Source organism: Opisthocomus hoazin, chromosome 10 (assembly GCF_030867145.1).
Source record: "Opisthocomus hoazin isolate bOpiHoa1 chromosome 10, bOpiHoa1.hap1, whole genome shotgun sequence".
In the NCBI taxonomy this organism is placed as follows: domain Eukaryota; kingdom Metazoa; phylum Chordata; class Aves; order Opisthocomiformes; family Opisthocomidae; genus Opisthocomus; species Opisthocomus hoazin.
Genome location: NC_134423.1, coordinates 25,186,360 through 25,204,363, shown reverse-complemented (window position 1 = coordinate 25,204,363; position 18,004 = coordinate 25,186,360). Strand labels below are relative to the sequence as shown.

The following is an 18,004-nucleotide window of genomic DNA, read 5'->3' as shown; positions in this document are numbered from 1 at the left end:
GGGATTTCCGACCGGCTTCAGCTCCCCCCGGCCCTAAACAGGGGCAGTCCCACTGCTGTCAATAACTTAACATTATTTTCCCCACTGTCGGCTGGGCTGCGGCCGGGGTGTTTGATAGCTGCTGTCAGGCGCAGGTTAAGGATGGGGAAGGGAAAAAGGCAGCTTTGAGCTACCCAAATCTCTCATCATGGCATTGATGTGTAAGCTTGGCATCGCCAAGGATGGAGTTCATCAGGTGTAATGTAAGAGTGACCCAATGTTTTATTGCCCTGGCTCCTCTCCAGGGAGCTAAGCATGTTTTGGATCTGTTTAGCTAGAGCAGGTTGCAATATAACACCTTTCCTTTTTTAAAAAATGCTAATAAATAGAAAATATTTTGAGCTGGGAGAAAAGAACGTTCAGTTATTGCCAAATTTGTCATTAATACTTTTGCCTGAAGGCTGAACAGATGAAATGATATAGAGGCGCCTTTTTAATGCAAATACCCGTCTGTTCAGGTTCTTGGACGGGAAGGGCTTGCGCGGTGGCTGTGGTCTGTTCCTGTGCTGCTGCTCACCCCAACGCAAACAGCTGGAAGCGTTTTAGAAAAAAGAGATGCAAGATGCTTATGCTTCAATTTCAGGAGTTATGCAAGCTTGACAGTTTTAAAAAACACTTAATTTTTGAATCTTAAAGTAGTAAAGTTTGTCATAGAAGTCAAACTAGTGTTTTTTCAGTGAGAAGTGTAGAAGAAGGAACAAAATAATCATCTGTTCTCTAAACTGGCATTTAGAGATGATTGATTTTAATTGAGAAGGAAAGCAAGTATTATCAAGATATTTCTACATTTATTAAATATGAATCTGAGTTTGCAGTTGCTGCAATCGATGGGAAACATCCTGTTATGCTCAGCGTGGGGTTCTTGATACAGAGTGTGTTTAGCAGCACCTCAAGCGACAAGGCCATGGGGCTGGGAGTGCAGGGTTTCTGTTTGCACCATGTGCTGCGCTGAGGTGTTAAAAAGGAGTTTTAAACTCTTGAATAAATCATTTCAAAATTTGTGGGCACGGTTTTGGGAGGCGAACACAGTTTATGAAGCTGTGTTTACTGTTGGGTTTAAGTGCTTTAATTTGCTGAGAGTATGCCAGTTGGATGTACGGATGCTACAGAACACATCGGATCAGAACTCTTTCTACTTTGCTCCTGCAGAATGTGAGAACTTCTTGGAGGATGGGCTGAGCAGCGTCTGTGCCTCGTCACAGGGCGTCCTTAAAAGAGAGTCCGGGAGCGAGTCTGACCTCTTCCCCTTGCCCGGTGATGGGATGGAAGACCTTGTCTTCGGAAAGGTAGGAAAGTCTGCTTGGGATATGGTTAAAAAAGCTCTGAGGCCTGATTTGATAAACCCGTACTGCAAACGCAGATCATCTTGGTTTCACTGGTGAGTCAGAAACCTGGAAGTGATTATCCTGGAATGGAATAGATGGGAAGGATCCGGTCCCTTCCTCAGCGACATGAGGGGTGTGTTTACTTGCAGCAGAATTCCAAAAACCACGTGCCCCTAATGTTAAAAAGATGAAACTAATTTTGACTGTCCAAAAGTAAATCAGGTGCCAGAGGAACAGTTGAAAAGGTGGATTTTCTTGCAAAGTTGTTAGGGGTGGCACAGATGATATGAAAGCCATCTTTAACTCATGTAACAGAGTTTTCTCTGGCAAACGATGACCTCTGCACTGACACCTTCAGAATCACATACTGTAATTCTCGGAGGAACCAATGTTTTTCTGTAAATTCAGTGTAGCTCCCTGGCTAGGAAGGAAGCACTCGAAATACTTAAGGCCAATGGCAATGAATAGTTTTGTTGCCTAGGCGACATACCTCTAATGCGTGCAAGTAGAAGGAAAATGTTTCAGGTTTGCTTCAAATCAGCAACAGAAGTCGTTACTAACCTTAGTCATCCCTGTGCCCTTTGGGTTGCTCACAGCTGAGGAGGGGGAAGAGGGGTGGGTGAGACCTGAGATACAGCGTCAGTCTCCCTTGAGCATCCTGCCGTCCGCAGCAGAGCAGCCTGAATTTTTTTGCTTTTTAAGAATCATCTTGCTGGTAATTTATATTCTTCTTGCCATAAGTAGATGATGAAAATGCGCTCAGAAAGAATATAGTGATGCAGAATCAAAGGGGATGTGAACTGTCTTTAGAGCAGCCATCACCTTGGGCTCAGCTCCGTGAAATCACGTGCCTAGGTTTAGCTCCAGCTTACCTCTTGGAGCAGGCACAGTTCCTGCTCTGCAAAACTAAACTTTTGGAGTAGGTTTTACACTTGCTTTCAGAGAAATATATTTAATGAAACAAAATTCTCTTTGCTTAAATCAAATCAGATGATATTTTCCATCGGGACGGGAAACACCACAGCCCGGGCGAAGTGATCTCATGAGCTATAAATGAACAGTAAAGTCATCCTTAATGCATGTGGCAGGGCACAGAACTCACCAGCCTCACCCTTTCCCATCTTACTCTCAAAGTGATGCGGGACCCTGGATTGTGAGAATATGAGCCTGTTTGGCAGAGGAGGAGACTGTCTTCAGTTTCCTCGTGTGGAGTGGCACGAATGATGACAGCCAACTGCCATTTGAACCTGATTTAATGCTTGTATGGGGATGCATGGGAGAAGAGTGCTGTGGGAACACAGTAAATTTTATATTGTACAAAATTTTAGCTTTTCCCCTTTCTTATGTGGAAAATTTGCTTCTCTAAATACAAGAAACAAAACTTAAAATGGATAGGTAGTGCAACATGGTAGGGATGCTGCAGGGAAAAGGAGGAGGTGGTGGGCAAAGCGGATCATCAGTTGCCAGTGGAGAGCGGGCACAGGGAGGAAATTATTTTCTTTGTAGGAAGGGAATTTCTTAATTTGTCAGCCTTTGCATTGTTCTTATTATTTGGTAGATTGCAGACTTCATCTGCAAACGGGTTCAAAAGGTTCCTGAGGTGAGTTTAAGAAGTTACTCAAAGCTAAGCTTGACCTCAGTCACTTTTTTTGTCTCTGCTTTGCTGACTAACTCGATCCCTGTCTCCTTTCTCAGAATTTATCTGAGTACCTTTTCTACAGTTGAAGTTATTTCTAGAAGGACCAGAGACACTAGTTTAGTGGTGTGAGCTTGTTCCTTAATTCAGCCTTTTTTTTTTTTTTTTTTTAAGGCTTCTGAGCCCAGCTGGTAAAAATGTGAGTTATAAATATTTTTAAGAACCACTATAATAAATGCTGGATTTAATCTTTCTTCTGAAAAATAAGACTCATGTCTTGGTTGTAGGTGGTTAGCCTATGGAATGGTACGATTACCAGATCAAATTGGGAAGAGAGAGAACATGTTTATGAACAAAAAGAGGATCTCAAACCTTTCAGTGTCATGGAGATTATTGTTATTACTAGTGCTGTTCTTGTTTCCCCTTTGTATGGAGCAAGAGTTGAACTTTTGTCTGTTAGAGTTGTTTTTTATTGTATAAATCACTCCTCCTCTGTTAACTGCTTAATACATTAAAAGAAATTTAACAAGAACCAGCCATTGTCTGTCCAGGGTCTTTGGGCTGCTTCCACAGGCATCGCTTGAAATTCATAGATCTTGAGTCCTGGTTCTGTCCCAGGACCATGAGGAATTGGGGTCTCTGAGGTCACAAAATCTGCAGCTACCTTAAACTGTCCCTGATGTTCAGTGCATGGTCTCCTTGTGTCCTATCTTTCTTTTTTCCGCTGTAAAAAACGCATGCTGAGCTGCGTAACGTGAGCTGCTGGGTGCAGAGAGCTGTAGCACTAAAACCTGACTTGTTTTTTCAGACTTTAGAGGCCGTTTGATGAAATCCAGAAATTGCTTCCAACGTGAGGTCTAAGACTTCAGCAAAATGTTTTATTTTTTTGCGTCAGCGCTTTATTCCCATGTCCTCGTTGTCCTGCTTTTCCTACTCCATCTCAGCCAGCCATCTGGGCAGGCTTTGCAACACCCTCCTGCCTGAATGATTAATGCTGCATAAGGTCATTTCTCACAATCATCAGGCAGCATCCTGGGGCGTAGCCCATGCGCTTTGCTCGTCTTAACTTTTAACCTGCCACTGAAATCCAGCGTTACTGGGAAGTTTTTTAATGTGCCCCTTGGGAAATAATTCAAACGAAAGGCCCTTGGGAAGTCAGGAACCCACAGATCATTGTCAAAGGAAGGGTTGCAACTCAGCCCCTTGAGTTTTGTTTAATTTCTGCCTTTGTTTTGGTTTGCTCAAGGAAACACACAAATACATAAATGTTTTGCATTTATTTTTTCAGAATTATTGTTTCTCTTAGAAGAAACAAATAAACACACCACACAAAAACCCCAACAACCAGGCAAAAACAACAAACCCAGAGGACTAAAGGTTTGGAGAGAGGCTTTCACCAGGGGAAGACTCCTCCACTCTGAACCGTAAAAATTATGATACAGTATTAATAGGAGGCAACTACTGAGGTTGATTTTAGAGAGCGTTGAGCCATAGGCAAATCCAAATAAGAAATGACTCTGCTAGATTATATATCAAGCCAACCAACGATATTGACTCCTTCAGTGCAGTGGTATGCCAGATAAACTTTAGGATGCCAGGGTTCAATTTTTTTCATCTTTTTTTTTTTTTTTTTTTAAATACTGTAAGACCTTTAATGTCTTTGTCATGTGGAAGATCAAGGGACAGAGTCAGTTTGTGTCTCAGCACTTTGCGTTTTTGTCACCACGAAAATGATTGAAAGAACATTTTAATGCTACTTATCAAGACCTCCTACAGAGGGAGGGATTTAGTTGAAGAAGTTATCTTACACCCCCACCATCCTAGTGATTTATCTCTATTCACGAAGAAGTGCATACATGTTCTTAGAAAACTCACTTTTTATGCCTTATCTCATTTCTTCTTACTAGCTTCTCACCAACTACTGTTTCTGAGAGCAAAGAAGATGCCTGTTAGTGCGTGTCTCTAAAGGCTCTTCTCAGCCCTGAGTTTTATAGTCACAGTTAAGGGTTGAATTCATTGGGGTGCAATGCAGTAAGCTGAACTTGAAGAAAATTAGTGCTTCTTTAATGTTTCATTTTTCCTGTTGGAAAAGAACGCATTAGCAAAGCATTTCTATTCTGCAAACAGGGTATTTTCTTACTCAAATAGGATTAAACAGCAATGCGTATTTACTGGCACTTGACCAGGTAGCTACATAGGTGGCTACAATATAGATATTTCTTAGATGTGCCAGCCACACTTGGCTTTTTGCAGATACAGTTCTGGTCTTTCATATTAACTATTCTGCTTTATTTAAAAAAAATCATTTAAAAGAAAAAATAGTTTTAGAGGAATAAGCATGGGCCACAAGTTCAGGGGAACGGTTTATTGTGTTCTGTAGTCAGTCTGATGCTCAAAGTAAAAGTTAAAATGGACCAAATATATTTCACATTTTTCAAATATCTCTTTGAACTGCACTTTATGATAGAAACCTTAAATCTTCCCTACTAGGGAAGAGGGTCTACTTCTGCCTTTTAAACTGTAGCAGTATTCTCATATGGGAAATAAAAATTTCTCTTTTTACTCTAATCCCTCCCCATATAATTTGATTTCTGCACTATTGTCGCTGGACTTGCATCCGAATGTAATGTTTCCGAGCTGTCCCACCCTTCCCCTGTGCAGCTGGCGGGTGGTCCTCTCTCCTCCTGCCGGGCTGCCCTAACGTCTATCAGTGTTTTCCTGTGTCTCAGAAAAGGGAGGCAGACTGTTTCCTCTACTGAAGGAGTGTTATCCACAGAATGACTACTTCATTTGTCTGGAATTAAGCAATTCAGTAAGCGCTCATCATGACTCACACAAACATCAGATTATCTTGAATAATGCCAAAGTCGTCAAAAACTTTACAGGGCATCCATTTCAGTTCTCTCTTGTTTTAATCTACACTTCGTATTTAAATATCTGTCAAAGCCAACACTTTATGTCACAGTATAAGTTTCCTATTATTTACATAAATTCACCATTAATATTTGACATTCCTTACCATGAAATGAATGCTTTTGGAAGGATGTGTTTTTAGTGTGTTATTTAATATTTTGTGTTTAAAAGGTATATTGTATGTTGGTATTGTGTTGTGGATGCTGTCTTTTTTTCCCCTCTTTTTTACTTTGATGGATGGAAGAGGAGAATTAGTGTGACAGCATTTAGTTAAACCACCTTAGGAACATTATTATGTACCTGTTAAACCAAAATAAGAATAAAAAACAGTCAAACTTGAATTAAGACTTCCCTCTAAATTGTGAAATGTTGGATTAGCGTATTTCTTGAACACTTCATTTTCTTTTTGTTCAGTTTAACAAGACACTTTTAGCTTATAATGTGTGCCCATCAAAACAAGCAGAGAAAAGCAGAGTGCCTGGAGCATGTAACACTGCTGGGCTTGAACAAAGTCAGGGGGGGGGGATCGGAGGTGAGGACTGCCGTGGGGCAGCACCGCTCCCGTCCACCCTGTCCGGTGTGGGGTTTGATGCCCGTCTCTCCTGCCGAGATCAGGATTCTGTAGCCCGTTTCCCTCTGCCAGATGAGAGCTGACAGCCTGCAGCTCCTCGAGTGCTCAGCTTCTGCTGAGACCCACCGAGCCTGCTATTCGACGACAATTAACCGCTGTGGCTTTGCTGAATAGTTTGTTCTATAAGCTCTGGCAGATCATTCTGCCTATTATTATTTTAAATGATACAGCACAGGGCTCTGCAGGAGAATAAATTGAAACTTCCCACATCAGTCCCTTGGGGCAAACACCATTTCAAACTGAAGGTGATGTCAGAGGGATGCTTGTGGGATTTTGTGCTAGCCACGGGGAACGCAGAATACGCGCAGGCTCTGCTCGAGCTGTATGGTCAGCATGTGGCCTTTGGCCAAGGAGAACCAGTTTGACCTCCACTTACTGCTTTTGGAGCAAACTAAACCAAAAAATTGCAGTATGACTGGAGATCTGTAATACAGGGTGGCTGATCCTGTGGGATGATGTTTTTCAATTACAGTTGGACTTGAAAAGTGCTGCAAACCCTGGCATTAACTTTTTGCTTAATGGAAAGTAGCGGGGGATGGGGATTTAAGCTTTTAATTTTTTCTGTCTGTCTTCTACTATTGAATAATTGTCCTTTTTGTGCTGCACGACGCAGCGGAACAGTATGTTTCCCATGAGTTTTCATGGTTGAGACCTACAAACCCATCCCAGGTCCCACAGGAGGGGCTGGCGTGTGTCGTCAGGAGTCACAATGACCCAGTTCCCCATTAATTACTCTCCGCGAACCTTTGATAGTTTTATGGCACCTTGACCGATAACAGGTTTAGATAGAAACAGTGAGGGGTGCAGGGTTTGCTGTGCAGGGTGAATGTGGAATTGGAGAGGGGCAGGCAGGCAGAGGACCCGAGCTGCGAGCCCGGGGTTGTGGCAGCCAGGGACCTGCGGGGGTGGAAGAGATTGCGCTGTAGAGCATTTCAACTTCTTTTGAAAATAGAGCTAAAAGTTGCACTTCTGTGATGGTTAATTTACCTCGTCCTATGAACTAGGATATCTCTCAGCTCATGTGAAATATAAAATATTTGTATTTATTTAAAATGTTAAATGTATTCATTTTGTTGGAAGCGTTCAAGATCGGGTTGGATGGGGCTTTGAGCAACTTGATCTGGTGAACCGTGTCCCTACCCATGGCAGGGGGGCACGACGAGATGAGCTTTAAAGGTCCCTTCCACCCCAAACCTATGATTCCTGAACGATTCTACTCTAATAATTGTATTTTTAATTTTCCTTATCCGCAGCAGCCTGAAGAGGAGCAGTCTGTGTGTGATGTCACCAGCTCCAGTTCCTCTGCGGATGACACCATGTCCCTGGAGAGGAACTCATCTCTGGGCAGCGACACGTTCCTTCCCTTCCCGCCGATGGTGAACTTTGGCCAGCCCAAGGACAGGCACAGCCTGGATGGCAGCTGCACCAGCATGGTGGCTGCCGAGGGTGGAGAGAAGGAAGAGGAGCTGGACAGCATCACGGATGTGCCCGCTCATTCCTCCGTCTTACGAAACTCCATGCGGCCGCTGTCACCGTTCCGTCGACACAGTTGGGGGCCAGGGAAGAACGCCACCAACGAAGCAGAAATCAATCAGAGGAGGTGAGTGAAGAGCTGCTTTGATTTACTTTGCACCCACTCACGCATGTTTATCTAAGCCTTGAGCTCAGCGTGATAAAACAGAAAACGGAGGATGTCACTTTTGATTATTTCTTTTTTGCTCAGAGGGGTGAAGATAATTTCCTAACATATGTATGTTTGTTTTTTGTAAATTAGCTTTCAGGATTAAAGTACTTAATACCTACAGTACACTCCAGCCTTCCAGAGCGAATGGCAGTACCTTAGGACAGGTCTTTCGTTTGAACTGTCACCACCCCTTTCCATGCGAAGGACCTTGTTAAAGGATTTATTGGAGTGTTAAATCTCATTGACCACAAAATAAACGTGACCGTTGTTGCTCTGATTGTATTGAGTTAGCATAGGCACCAGGGTTTTAAAAAAAGGTGTGGAGGCTCCTGATTTGGCATAGTGGTGAGATGGGTAGTCCCTGTTTCACCAAACTGGTTCCACCTTGGTCGGTCATGGACAGTAAGTCCCATCTAACTCATCACCGATGTCCCCGGTGGTGCCCAGGAAGATTCGGAAGGGAAGTTTTCCCTGTTGTTCTTTCAGAAGATACAAGAGGGAGAGGTGTAACAGCCATATGAGGGTGTAGATGCTGGTGCCAAGGGCCTGTGAGAAGAAAAGGTGCTCAGACCCCGTCTCAGTGGGGAATACAATGAAGTAAAGGAGCACGCACACCAATACAGAAGTTGGTGTAAGGTTCCCCGCCGTGCTCTGCACTGTTTGGCACCTGGGCTGCCTGACGCTTGGGGTCAAACCCTGCGTGTTCTGAAACCAGCAGAGGTTTGGCCAGTATTTTTAATGTTGTTTAATGCTTTCAGAGCAGGAGTGGCCAGTTGTTTTAGCAGAGTTGGGGCGCCGTATCCTTCCGTCTCTCCGGTGCAGACCTGCAGCTTGCGGAGGCTGCAAGCCCAGGCGTGCTGCGCAGCGCCGCTCTCCGGGCTGCCCGCTGCCGTCTGCCTGGCCATGGGTCTGCTTTTGACATAAACGGAGCTATTGCATTTGGTGATGCCTTTGAAACAGAACTGGCCACTGACCATGGATTCCTGATAATGTGTTACTGGGCCACTGGGATAACCCAATGGGAGGCAGCAGCCTCCCATCACAGAGGTACGCGTCCTTTACACTTTAGGAGTTGTTGGTATCACTGAAGGAATGTCATAGGCACTTCAGATTTTAAAGCCAACACTGAAAAACATTCAGGACCCTGTAAGTAATACAGGGTGCAAGATTATTATTATTATAGCAGTTGTTATTGTTGTTATTTGCTGCTGGCACCTTTTTTTAGCTTCATTCCTCATCCCCGGGTGATATTTCAATAAATAAAGTAATACTTATCTTTTTAAAGCTACAAAAGAGTCAGCATAAGGTATACGTGCAGGTTTATGACAGAATGAGTCCATAAGCTCATAACCTCATTTAGAGAGATTTATTTTTAAGTGTAGGACCTGTTATGTAAGGATTTCTGAGGGTAGTAAACTGCATAGCTGGCAATTACTGCTAACACTTAACAGATGGGGTTAAATTCTCCTGCGTCAGACTTTGGAGACTGGTTTTGGTATGGGAAAATACATTCATTGTAAATGTAAGAAAATTTGAGTTAAAGGAACAGTAATTGTTCTCATATGTTCTTACATACAGCTGCTGCTACATAAGGATAGCTGTCACATGAGTTAATTAAAAAGCTGGCTGAGTCTCTGCTGCTGATTTGGTTCCTTTTTGGTTTGATGTTTCTGTTACAAAGAAATACGGATTATTTGGGTTGATTTTTTTATTTTCTTCTTTGTTCTTTTCATACGTGGCTGTTGTGATGTTGAGATTCTCGTTGCTTAGTGAGCAACAACAAATACTGAGGAAGTGAAGACCAAGCAAGTGTCTGTCATACAAATTAGTTAAATTTGGGGTGCTTGCTTACTCATTTATTTCACGTGCAGTAGATACTTTTCCATTAAAAGGGGAAAAGCCCTTACTGTAACCTGACTTCTGCAAAGCTTTGAAGTAAAGTAGCACAGAGCACAAGCCTTAGCGCAGGTTTGTCCTGCTGACGGGCAGTGCCTGTGCTGCTCCCACTGCGCCTTGTCCATGTGTCCTCTCCTCCTTGGGGCATTTCTCTGCTCCGTGGGTGAGTGTGTTGCACTCGCTAAATGAGCGGGAAGTGAACCAAATAAAGTGCAACTGCCGCCCAAACCAACCCAAGGATTAGAACTGGGCTGCGCAGCCGGGGAGAGGAATGGAGTGGCAGGCTGCACGACCAGCCGAGCGGTAAGAGATGCCTCCTGTCCCAGCAAAGGCTCACAGCCTGGTCCAGCTCCCATCCACACCAAAACTGGTCTTTCCCCAGATGGCAGAGGTAGCAAAGTCAAGCTTAAGTAGAGCTGCTGATACAGGACCCAAGGAGCCTAAGGAAAAAAAATCTTTTTTTTGTAGGATTTGGTCTTTTCCAGCATTACATGTTTGCTGTTTGTAAGAGGGATGAGCGTGAAAGTTTGTTCACAGAAAAGATCAGAAAAAAATGTAATCGTCTTAAAATGTGTAAACATGCTCAGTTCCCCTCTGCTTCCCCTCTCTCCTCAAATGCACTCCCTGGATAATCCTCTTGTCTACATTTTGCTATTAAAAATACAAAGAAAACTAACAAGGCTGCCACAAAAGGATGTTCATCCTTCAGTTAATTCCTGACATTCATAGCAGATCCGAAATGCCTGGCTTTCAACAATGATGCACTGTTTCCAACGTTCGGGTCCGAGGAAAGAAACGCCGGCACTTTTCACTGGTGGATTAAGCACTGCAGTGCTGGAGCTGGTGTTAATCATGGCTGCTAACAGGTTCTGTCAAATAGTTTGTCCTTATCTAAACTTTAAACTGGCCTGGCTTTGGCAGCTGCCAAGATGCAACACGGTCAGTATCTGTGAAACGTTCTTTCTGTACAAACACCCTCTCCCCCAAAAAAACCCAGATTTATTTGTAAAAGAGTGAGAGAGGAGGAAAGGAAAGACTCATTACTTCCTTTATTATTTAAGTTTGTGTTTTCTCTGTATGTCCATTCCCTCTGTTGTTTGTGTGTTGAGGATATTATTCCTTCAGCTGCCATTTGTTCATTTTTTTCCGTTCAAGCTGCTGACCACTCTCCATGATTCATTTTCAGTTCAATGCGAGTTCTGGGGGATGGTATAAAGAAGCCTCCCATTCATAGGAGAAGGTACAAAGCCAACTAATGTGACTAACTGTTTTGTGTTTGAATGTCTACTAACTGCATACTGTCATGTTAGTAAGCCTGTAGTACCTCTCAAGGCGTTGGCATTAGATCTGTGCATCCCGCTTGGCTGCTTTCCCTCTCCAGTCTGACCCAGGGCAGTTCTTCTGACCCGCAGAGCCCATGCTCAAGCCATTTTCTCCAGGACAGTATGTTAACAACTTGGAGAAACCTCAGATACCATTTTCGCGGCCTTTGCTGTGCGTAAAATTTGGAGTTGTATGAAAATAGTTGTTTACCTGAGAGCATGTGCGTAATTTGGATTTAAAGCGCACCAGGGGCTCCTGCCAAGGCTTGCAGGAGGGGCACCTGGGGAGGGGATGCATCAGAAATGATCTCAGAGTTGGAGAAATACTCTGCAGATCTGCAGCTGATTGAATTAAATGGCTTTAATTTTGCTCTTTTGCTGTTTTCTAAAACCATCTTCCTAAAAAATAGAAAATAAGTATGCTTTTCTTTACTTCAGTGTGTGTTTTTCTTCTGTATAGCAGACTTTCAGTTCCTCATCCATCGTGCAGATAGGCATTTTCACTCATGTAACCTTAGCGCTATCTATTAACATATAAAATAGGACACTTCATTTATGACACAGCAGACGGAGACTCTCCAGACTTACACGTTTTCAGACTGAAAAAAAGAAAAGTTTAACCTCTCTCCTTTAGTGGTTCGACCTCTTCTCATCTTCCACAGCCTACTACCTCTCCTCCCATGGCACGTTAACTCGGGATTTCGCTTCCCTTGAAATGGATGGGGTTACGTGTGTCTGTGTGTGTAAACAAACTGCCGTATTTCCACATATGAAACAAATGTTACCATGATGTTACTACCAAAGAAGTCACCATGCATCAGCATAAATGAAGCCGTATGAGCAGTGCTGTACAGTTCAGGAGAGAGTTCTTAAAAAAGAATTAAAAAAAAAAAAGGCACAAGAAAGGACATGGGTTTTTACTTCTACGAAGCCACTTTATTTGCATCACTGTTCTCTGGAGGAAGAAGTGCAGCGCTCGTCTCCTCAGCTTGTGCAAATGAACAGCTTTTTACTAGTTGTCTGTTAATACTGACACATCTCCTACAGTGGAGCCTTGAATCGTGATGTTCTGAAACAATGAGCTTAGACATAAGGAAAATGTTTCAAATAGGCAACCTAAAATACCTAGTTATGTCTGAAATGTGTGGTAATTCTTTCATAAGCGTTCTCTATTTTTTTTTTTCTGGCCTCCCAACCATTTTGGTATCATCCTCTCTAACCTTAGCTGCAGAGCAACAGTCTGAAACCAATTCCACCAGTTTATACTCTCCCACAGGGCTGATGTATATAATAGCTCGTCTCCCCCCTCCCCAAGTCGTTCTCTATAATGGCATTTTGCATGCTGTGTATTGATCTTGTTTGGTTTTTATGGTGTTGCCAGCAGATTGTGGGTAGCTCCCCAGCAGGACTGTAATTCTGTAAGATTCTGCTTTCCACAGCCCTTGCCAAGAGGTCTTTATCCTTCTCTGAGACCTTCTGCCTCTTACAGGCTTCCTCATACATGGATGCATGGCTCCTCTCCTTCCCTCCCTCCTCTTTTTTGCCTCCCTTCTCTGCAGTTTCAGCATTTGGCATTGTCACTGTAACAGGACAATGGTCATTGGACCTATTAGAGTGCACTATCTGGTGTAAATGTTACATCATTTCTTTAATGAGGCAAATCCACTCTCCTTCAATTCTTACTTGACCACACAGGAATTACTGACTTTTGCAAACAAGTCAGCATAGTTCCAAGGGTCCGCCAAGCACAGTAGCATTGGGGCCACAAGTGGATGGCTGGGAGGAGCACAAAGAGAGGAAGCATGTACGATATCTTCCTCAGGACACTTGCTCAGCCTCCATCCAGTTTCCACTGGGTAGGTTTTACTGACCTCCCCGGGGTTGGAACCCAAACCTGTGAGTGCATACTGAGACGTATGGTGGAGACGGGTTTACTGTGGCTAGGACTTGGTTATTTTATGATCTCAGGCAGGGATTTGGTCCCCCTGTCTTTCACTAATACTTCACTCTGCCACCATGGTTTAGTTGGATGATGATGAATTTCTTGAAATATTGACATGTTATGGGAGGGTACATCTCCATGAAGAATGCTTATGGCACTGTGCCAAGAGCTACTGGTGAAGCACACCTGGAGCTTTGGGGTGTAAAGATACTTCAGGTGTGTCCTCACCCAGTTAACATCCTGAGTAAACCAGGTAGCAATTTTCTGAACTCCACCATTGAACAACAACTGTCAAACCCTTCCTGAATGCTTCCAGTGTTGTACTGTGTGGGGGAACCATACAAGGACTTGGCATGGGATGATGCAGCCTGTGGCTTTAAACCTTCCGCTGTGCCCTCTGAGGTTTCTGGCACTTGCAAGTCCTGGCCCAGGGATACTTAGGCTTGTCCTGCCCTGGAGCAAAGCGTGCTCTGGCCTGTGTCCTCTCCTTGGGTGGATCGCAGGCCGGGGACTGGGAGCATGACTTGTGCACTGCTGTTCCGGCAGATCTGTGCTGATGCAAAATTCCCTTCAGACGATGTATTTTTCCTGGACAGCTTTTCCAGGATTTGGGGATCCTTTATATACCATAGCTGACAAGAAGATTGATTTCTCTGTGTCTGCAAAACCTGCAATTGGGCCATGAGCTGACAGAGAAAAAAATAACAAAAGCAGCATTTAAAATGACAAATGAAATATTTACATTCTGTATTTGCATTCCTTATGTCTTTCGTGATGCAGCCTGGGACTCTTTTGGGGTATGGGAGCTGAAAGATCTAGTCAAAGTACTGTTTGAAGGTCGCTGATTTAATCCCAAGTTAATAGTAAGACAAGCCAGATTTTTTCTGCCAACCTCTTTAACTGATTTGCTGTGCAGAATTTAAGAACGTTACTCTCCTCTTATTTTTCCTAAGTGTAGCCTGAGGTTATTAATACTTGTATGGAGGAGACTTAAACGATTAAATATCTGTAAGGAGTTCTTCTTCTGATCTGGGAATGAGAGGTACCAGAAAAATACTAATCATTACTAACACAACGGTTGTGTGTGATTACTTATGTAAAATTGGCTTTGGTGTGTCTTAGCCTTGTTTTCTCCCAAAATAACCCTTCCACAAGGAGCAGTTTCTCCATTGCATGGTCTGCGCGCCGATGGGATCGGTTGGGGGGAAGCATGGACTGTCCTCCTCTCCATTTGGTGGTAACCTTGCTCACTTGGGGCACTCTGATGTGTCCTGGCAGCCAGAACGATGTAGTAGCTACTGCATTATTTCAGAGTTTGTTGGTTTTTATTTTTTGTTCTAAGGTATGCAAGAGTGAGAGTCGTTTAACATTCCCCTGCTGTGTCACAATCCAATAATCACAGCCCTTTTCCTTTCTTTGCCTCTTTTGATGTTCCTAGTTTGAGCTGGTGTCCCTCTGGTGTACAGTTCATTGCCATGGGTCCTGACTTTACTTGTAGAAGGTACGGTATAAATAAATGTGCAGCAGCAAAGGAGCACTGCATACACCTTGTTGTCAGCTTTTTGTGCGTGGTCTTCTCTGCTGCCGCTCTGGCTGAAGCGTGCACGTGTGCGTTTGCTTCGTCTGCTTTTTCAGCAATGCCATGTCGGGAATGGGTCTTCTGAGCTGGGGTGCAGGTGAAGGTGGTGGCTGCTTTTCACTGGCCTCGAGCAATAAAGAAGCTGCGCTGTTGGTTTGAGCTGCTCTATTCCCTGATGATTTTAAGGCCTGTTTTTTCCGCAGCAGTGATCATAATGATAATTGTCACATCCAGAGAATCAAAGCAAGAGTTAATGTGATTCAGCGCCACTTTGTTCTGGATGGATCTCATAAAGGACTGAAGTTTGTACAGACGTGCTCTTTGCAAACTGAAAGATCTATTTTCTTCTTCAAAGAGGCTAATCATGTAAAAACAATCTGATAGCCACAGATGAAGATTTCCCAGGCATTTCAAGCTTCTGTCTTCTGTAGGAAGTCCCGATGCTTGCAGGTCAGGTCTTTCCCTGATGTTGCCTAGAAGCTGGTCTCCCAGATTTTATAGCTTCTGATTTCTTCTGGCAGTTCTTGCTGGTTGTGGATAGAGCTATTAATCTCTTTTTCTGAAGACTAGATATTGAGACAGAAGTCAGTATGTCCTTCCCATTACAGATTTAGTTACATTTGGTCTATATATCCCCACCAATAACTACAGACCAGTATTACCAGCTGATGTCTAGTTTATGTGCTGTCTCACATTTGCAGTTTTGAGCTGTTTGTGTCACAACAAACTATGTGATTTTTTCTGCACTAATAACATCATTGTTTTCACCTTGGGATGCAAGAAAAAAATTGTTCCTCTGCCCTAAATAATCAGTAGGAATGTGACTGATTTCACTTTGCAAGTGCTTTAGAATAAACTTTCTAATGCCTGCTATTGATACACGTTGTTGAGTCAAAAATCTTCTTAAGGAGATTAAATTGTAAATGCCTCGATCAGTCTTCTTTCTCATTAACCAACATGCAAAAAGTCTTTAAAAATTACCTAAATCTTATTTAAGGTTTATTGCAACTTTTGCTTTGAAGATGCATATTTGTCAGCCACTTAATGCTTCTAAAGGAATGCAGAACTTGAATCGCTCCTGTGTAAGTCCATCTGATTTTAAAGGTCCTCTGGTTGTTTAAATACTCTGTACAATCTCTAGTGTGTTTTCCCTTTCATTTGCTTCCGTGTTAGTTAACTACTTATATGTCACGATTAGCCTCAAGTTGGGATATATATCCAGGATAGGCCTTGTTTCAAGGTAGCAGGGCTTTGTGTGCATAAAATAGGGTATTAGCTATGGAGTTGTGCTGGTGTAGCAGGAGGTGAATCTGTAAAGCTTGCAAATTAACCCAAACGGGCATTGCAGTGGGTTTATCAACGCTTGGGCACAAGGAGCAGGAGGGTCAGAAGCAGAATATCAGGGCCGAGAAAGATAAGAAGGAAATAGTCACATGTGAAAGATGGGTTGGTTTATGTAGGCGAGAATAGAGTGCCGGAGCATTTTTCTGTAGAGGTCACGTGTCCATCATCTCTATCAGCAGCTGTCTCTAGAGAGATTGGCCAAACCTTTTGTTACTACCAATTCTGCAAGCGGAAGTTTGGTATTTTGTTTAGCTTTGAGTGATTATGTCTGGCTCCATCGGACAGATGTAGCGTCATCAGCGAGTGATAAAACAGGATTCATTGGCTGGTGGAGACAACACCTGGTGGTGGTCAAGGACAGGCAGCACTGTGCTATACAAGGTAGTTTAATTTGGGTGTCTTTATTCCCAAGGAGAACCTAATAAAAAGCTAGCAAAGAGAATATATGGAAATATCAAAACCTTTAGAAGAGGTGTTTCTAGATTTTCCTGTGCACCATTCAAGAAGGAGAAAAAAAACCAAACCAAAACAAAAGAGTAGGAAAGCCTGTTGACCAGGAGTTTGAATGGTCGTTCTCAAGCAACAGTTGTGTCTCTTTAGAGGCACAAAGATGCTGCTATTTGTTCTAAAGAAAATAAAAATCCCTCTGCTGCTATCTGCAGTTGGTCATTGAGAAGTAACGTGCTGAGGAATAACATCAGCATTTCCTTGCACCATTCAGTTTGTGGCTGTGTTGTGTTTCACACTTGAAGGTGCTGTGTGCTGAAAGACACGGGTCCGTAAGAGCTTGCCGAAATCTAACCTCCATGGTTTCTCTTCAGTTACAGCCTAGAAGGCCTTGCTGGAGAGTCTGGTGAGAACAAGAAGCCCTCTACAAACTTGGAGGCTTCTTCTCTGAGCTCCAAAGACCTCAGACGGAGTCCGCTTACCAGCAGTCAGTGTGGGTCCCTGGCCTTGCTCACTGAAGAACTCAAACACGGGGAAATCAGAGACTACAATCACCAGGTAAAGCTGTCTGACTGTTGTTAGGTTTATAGAAAATGCTACATCAGAGTTTTGAAGTAATTTTCCCAAGTCACAGGTTCGCTGTGAAGGTTTCCACCCTTAAGGACAGATGGACCTTAATATTATGATAATTTCTGCTTATTTTTGTTAAAAGAAGCAATTACAGGCATAAACACTAGAAATACCCTGAATTTCCGAGTTTGAAGTTTCAGCCGTAGTATTTTCTGGGTTTGTGCCAGAACCATTAGCCAGCCAGTCTGTTTACCCCTTGGAGTCACTGCTGTGCATCAAGGCAGTAAGCAGGTCTTACAAGATCTGGCCTGTAAGAGCTGTTATGTTGTGACTCTCATATCATCTCTTGCTTTGAGGAATGACATTTTTGGGCAACACACTAAGCATCAGATACTTTACCATGTTGAACCACAGTCTGGTTATGCTTAGAGACTGGAATCACAGCAGTAATTTCAGTGGCCATCAGACAATTAACACTGTCCATCCTGGTAATATCCAAGTAAAATCTTGCAAGAAAATCAAGCAGCCAGGGTCTCTGTTTGTTGCATAATTAGTTGTCTTCACTTAAAAGACAAAACAAAATGTTGCTTTTCACCTATGTGACACTGGTTGCATTTTTTGTGGTCCTTGCATTTTTCACCTATTCTCTTATACAGAGATCATTTCAATTTTCCGC

The 18,004-nt window shown here is 43.1% G+C and overlaps 1 protein-coding gene across 14 annotated transcripts in view; it reads left to right on the top strand.

Moving 5' to 3' along the window:
- The window catches only part of AKAP13 (A-kinase anchoring protein 13), a 232,238-nt gene that overhangs the window by 169,309 nt on the left and 44,925 nt on the right, over nt 1-18,004 (top strand). For 8 of the 14 annotated variants that reach the window (XM_075432205.1, XM_075432213.1, XM_075432209.1 and 5 more), the window contains 5 exons: nt 1,189-1,325; nt 7,798-8,144; nt 11,311-11,364; nt 14,827-14,889; nt 17,133-17,316. In XM_075432205.1, coding sequence (XP_075288320.1) covers nt 1,189-1,325; nt 7,798-8,144; nt 11,311-11,364; nt 14,827-14,889; nt 17,133-17,316 — 785 coding nt within the window. The remainder of the gene's footprint in view (nt 1-1,188; nt 1,326-7,797; nt 8,145-11,310; nt 11,365-14,826; nt 14,890-17,132; nt 17,317-18,004) is intronic. The other 6 variants (XM_075432217.1, XM_075432212.1, XM_075432207.1 and 3 more) reach the window with 5 other exon arrangements.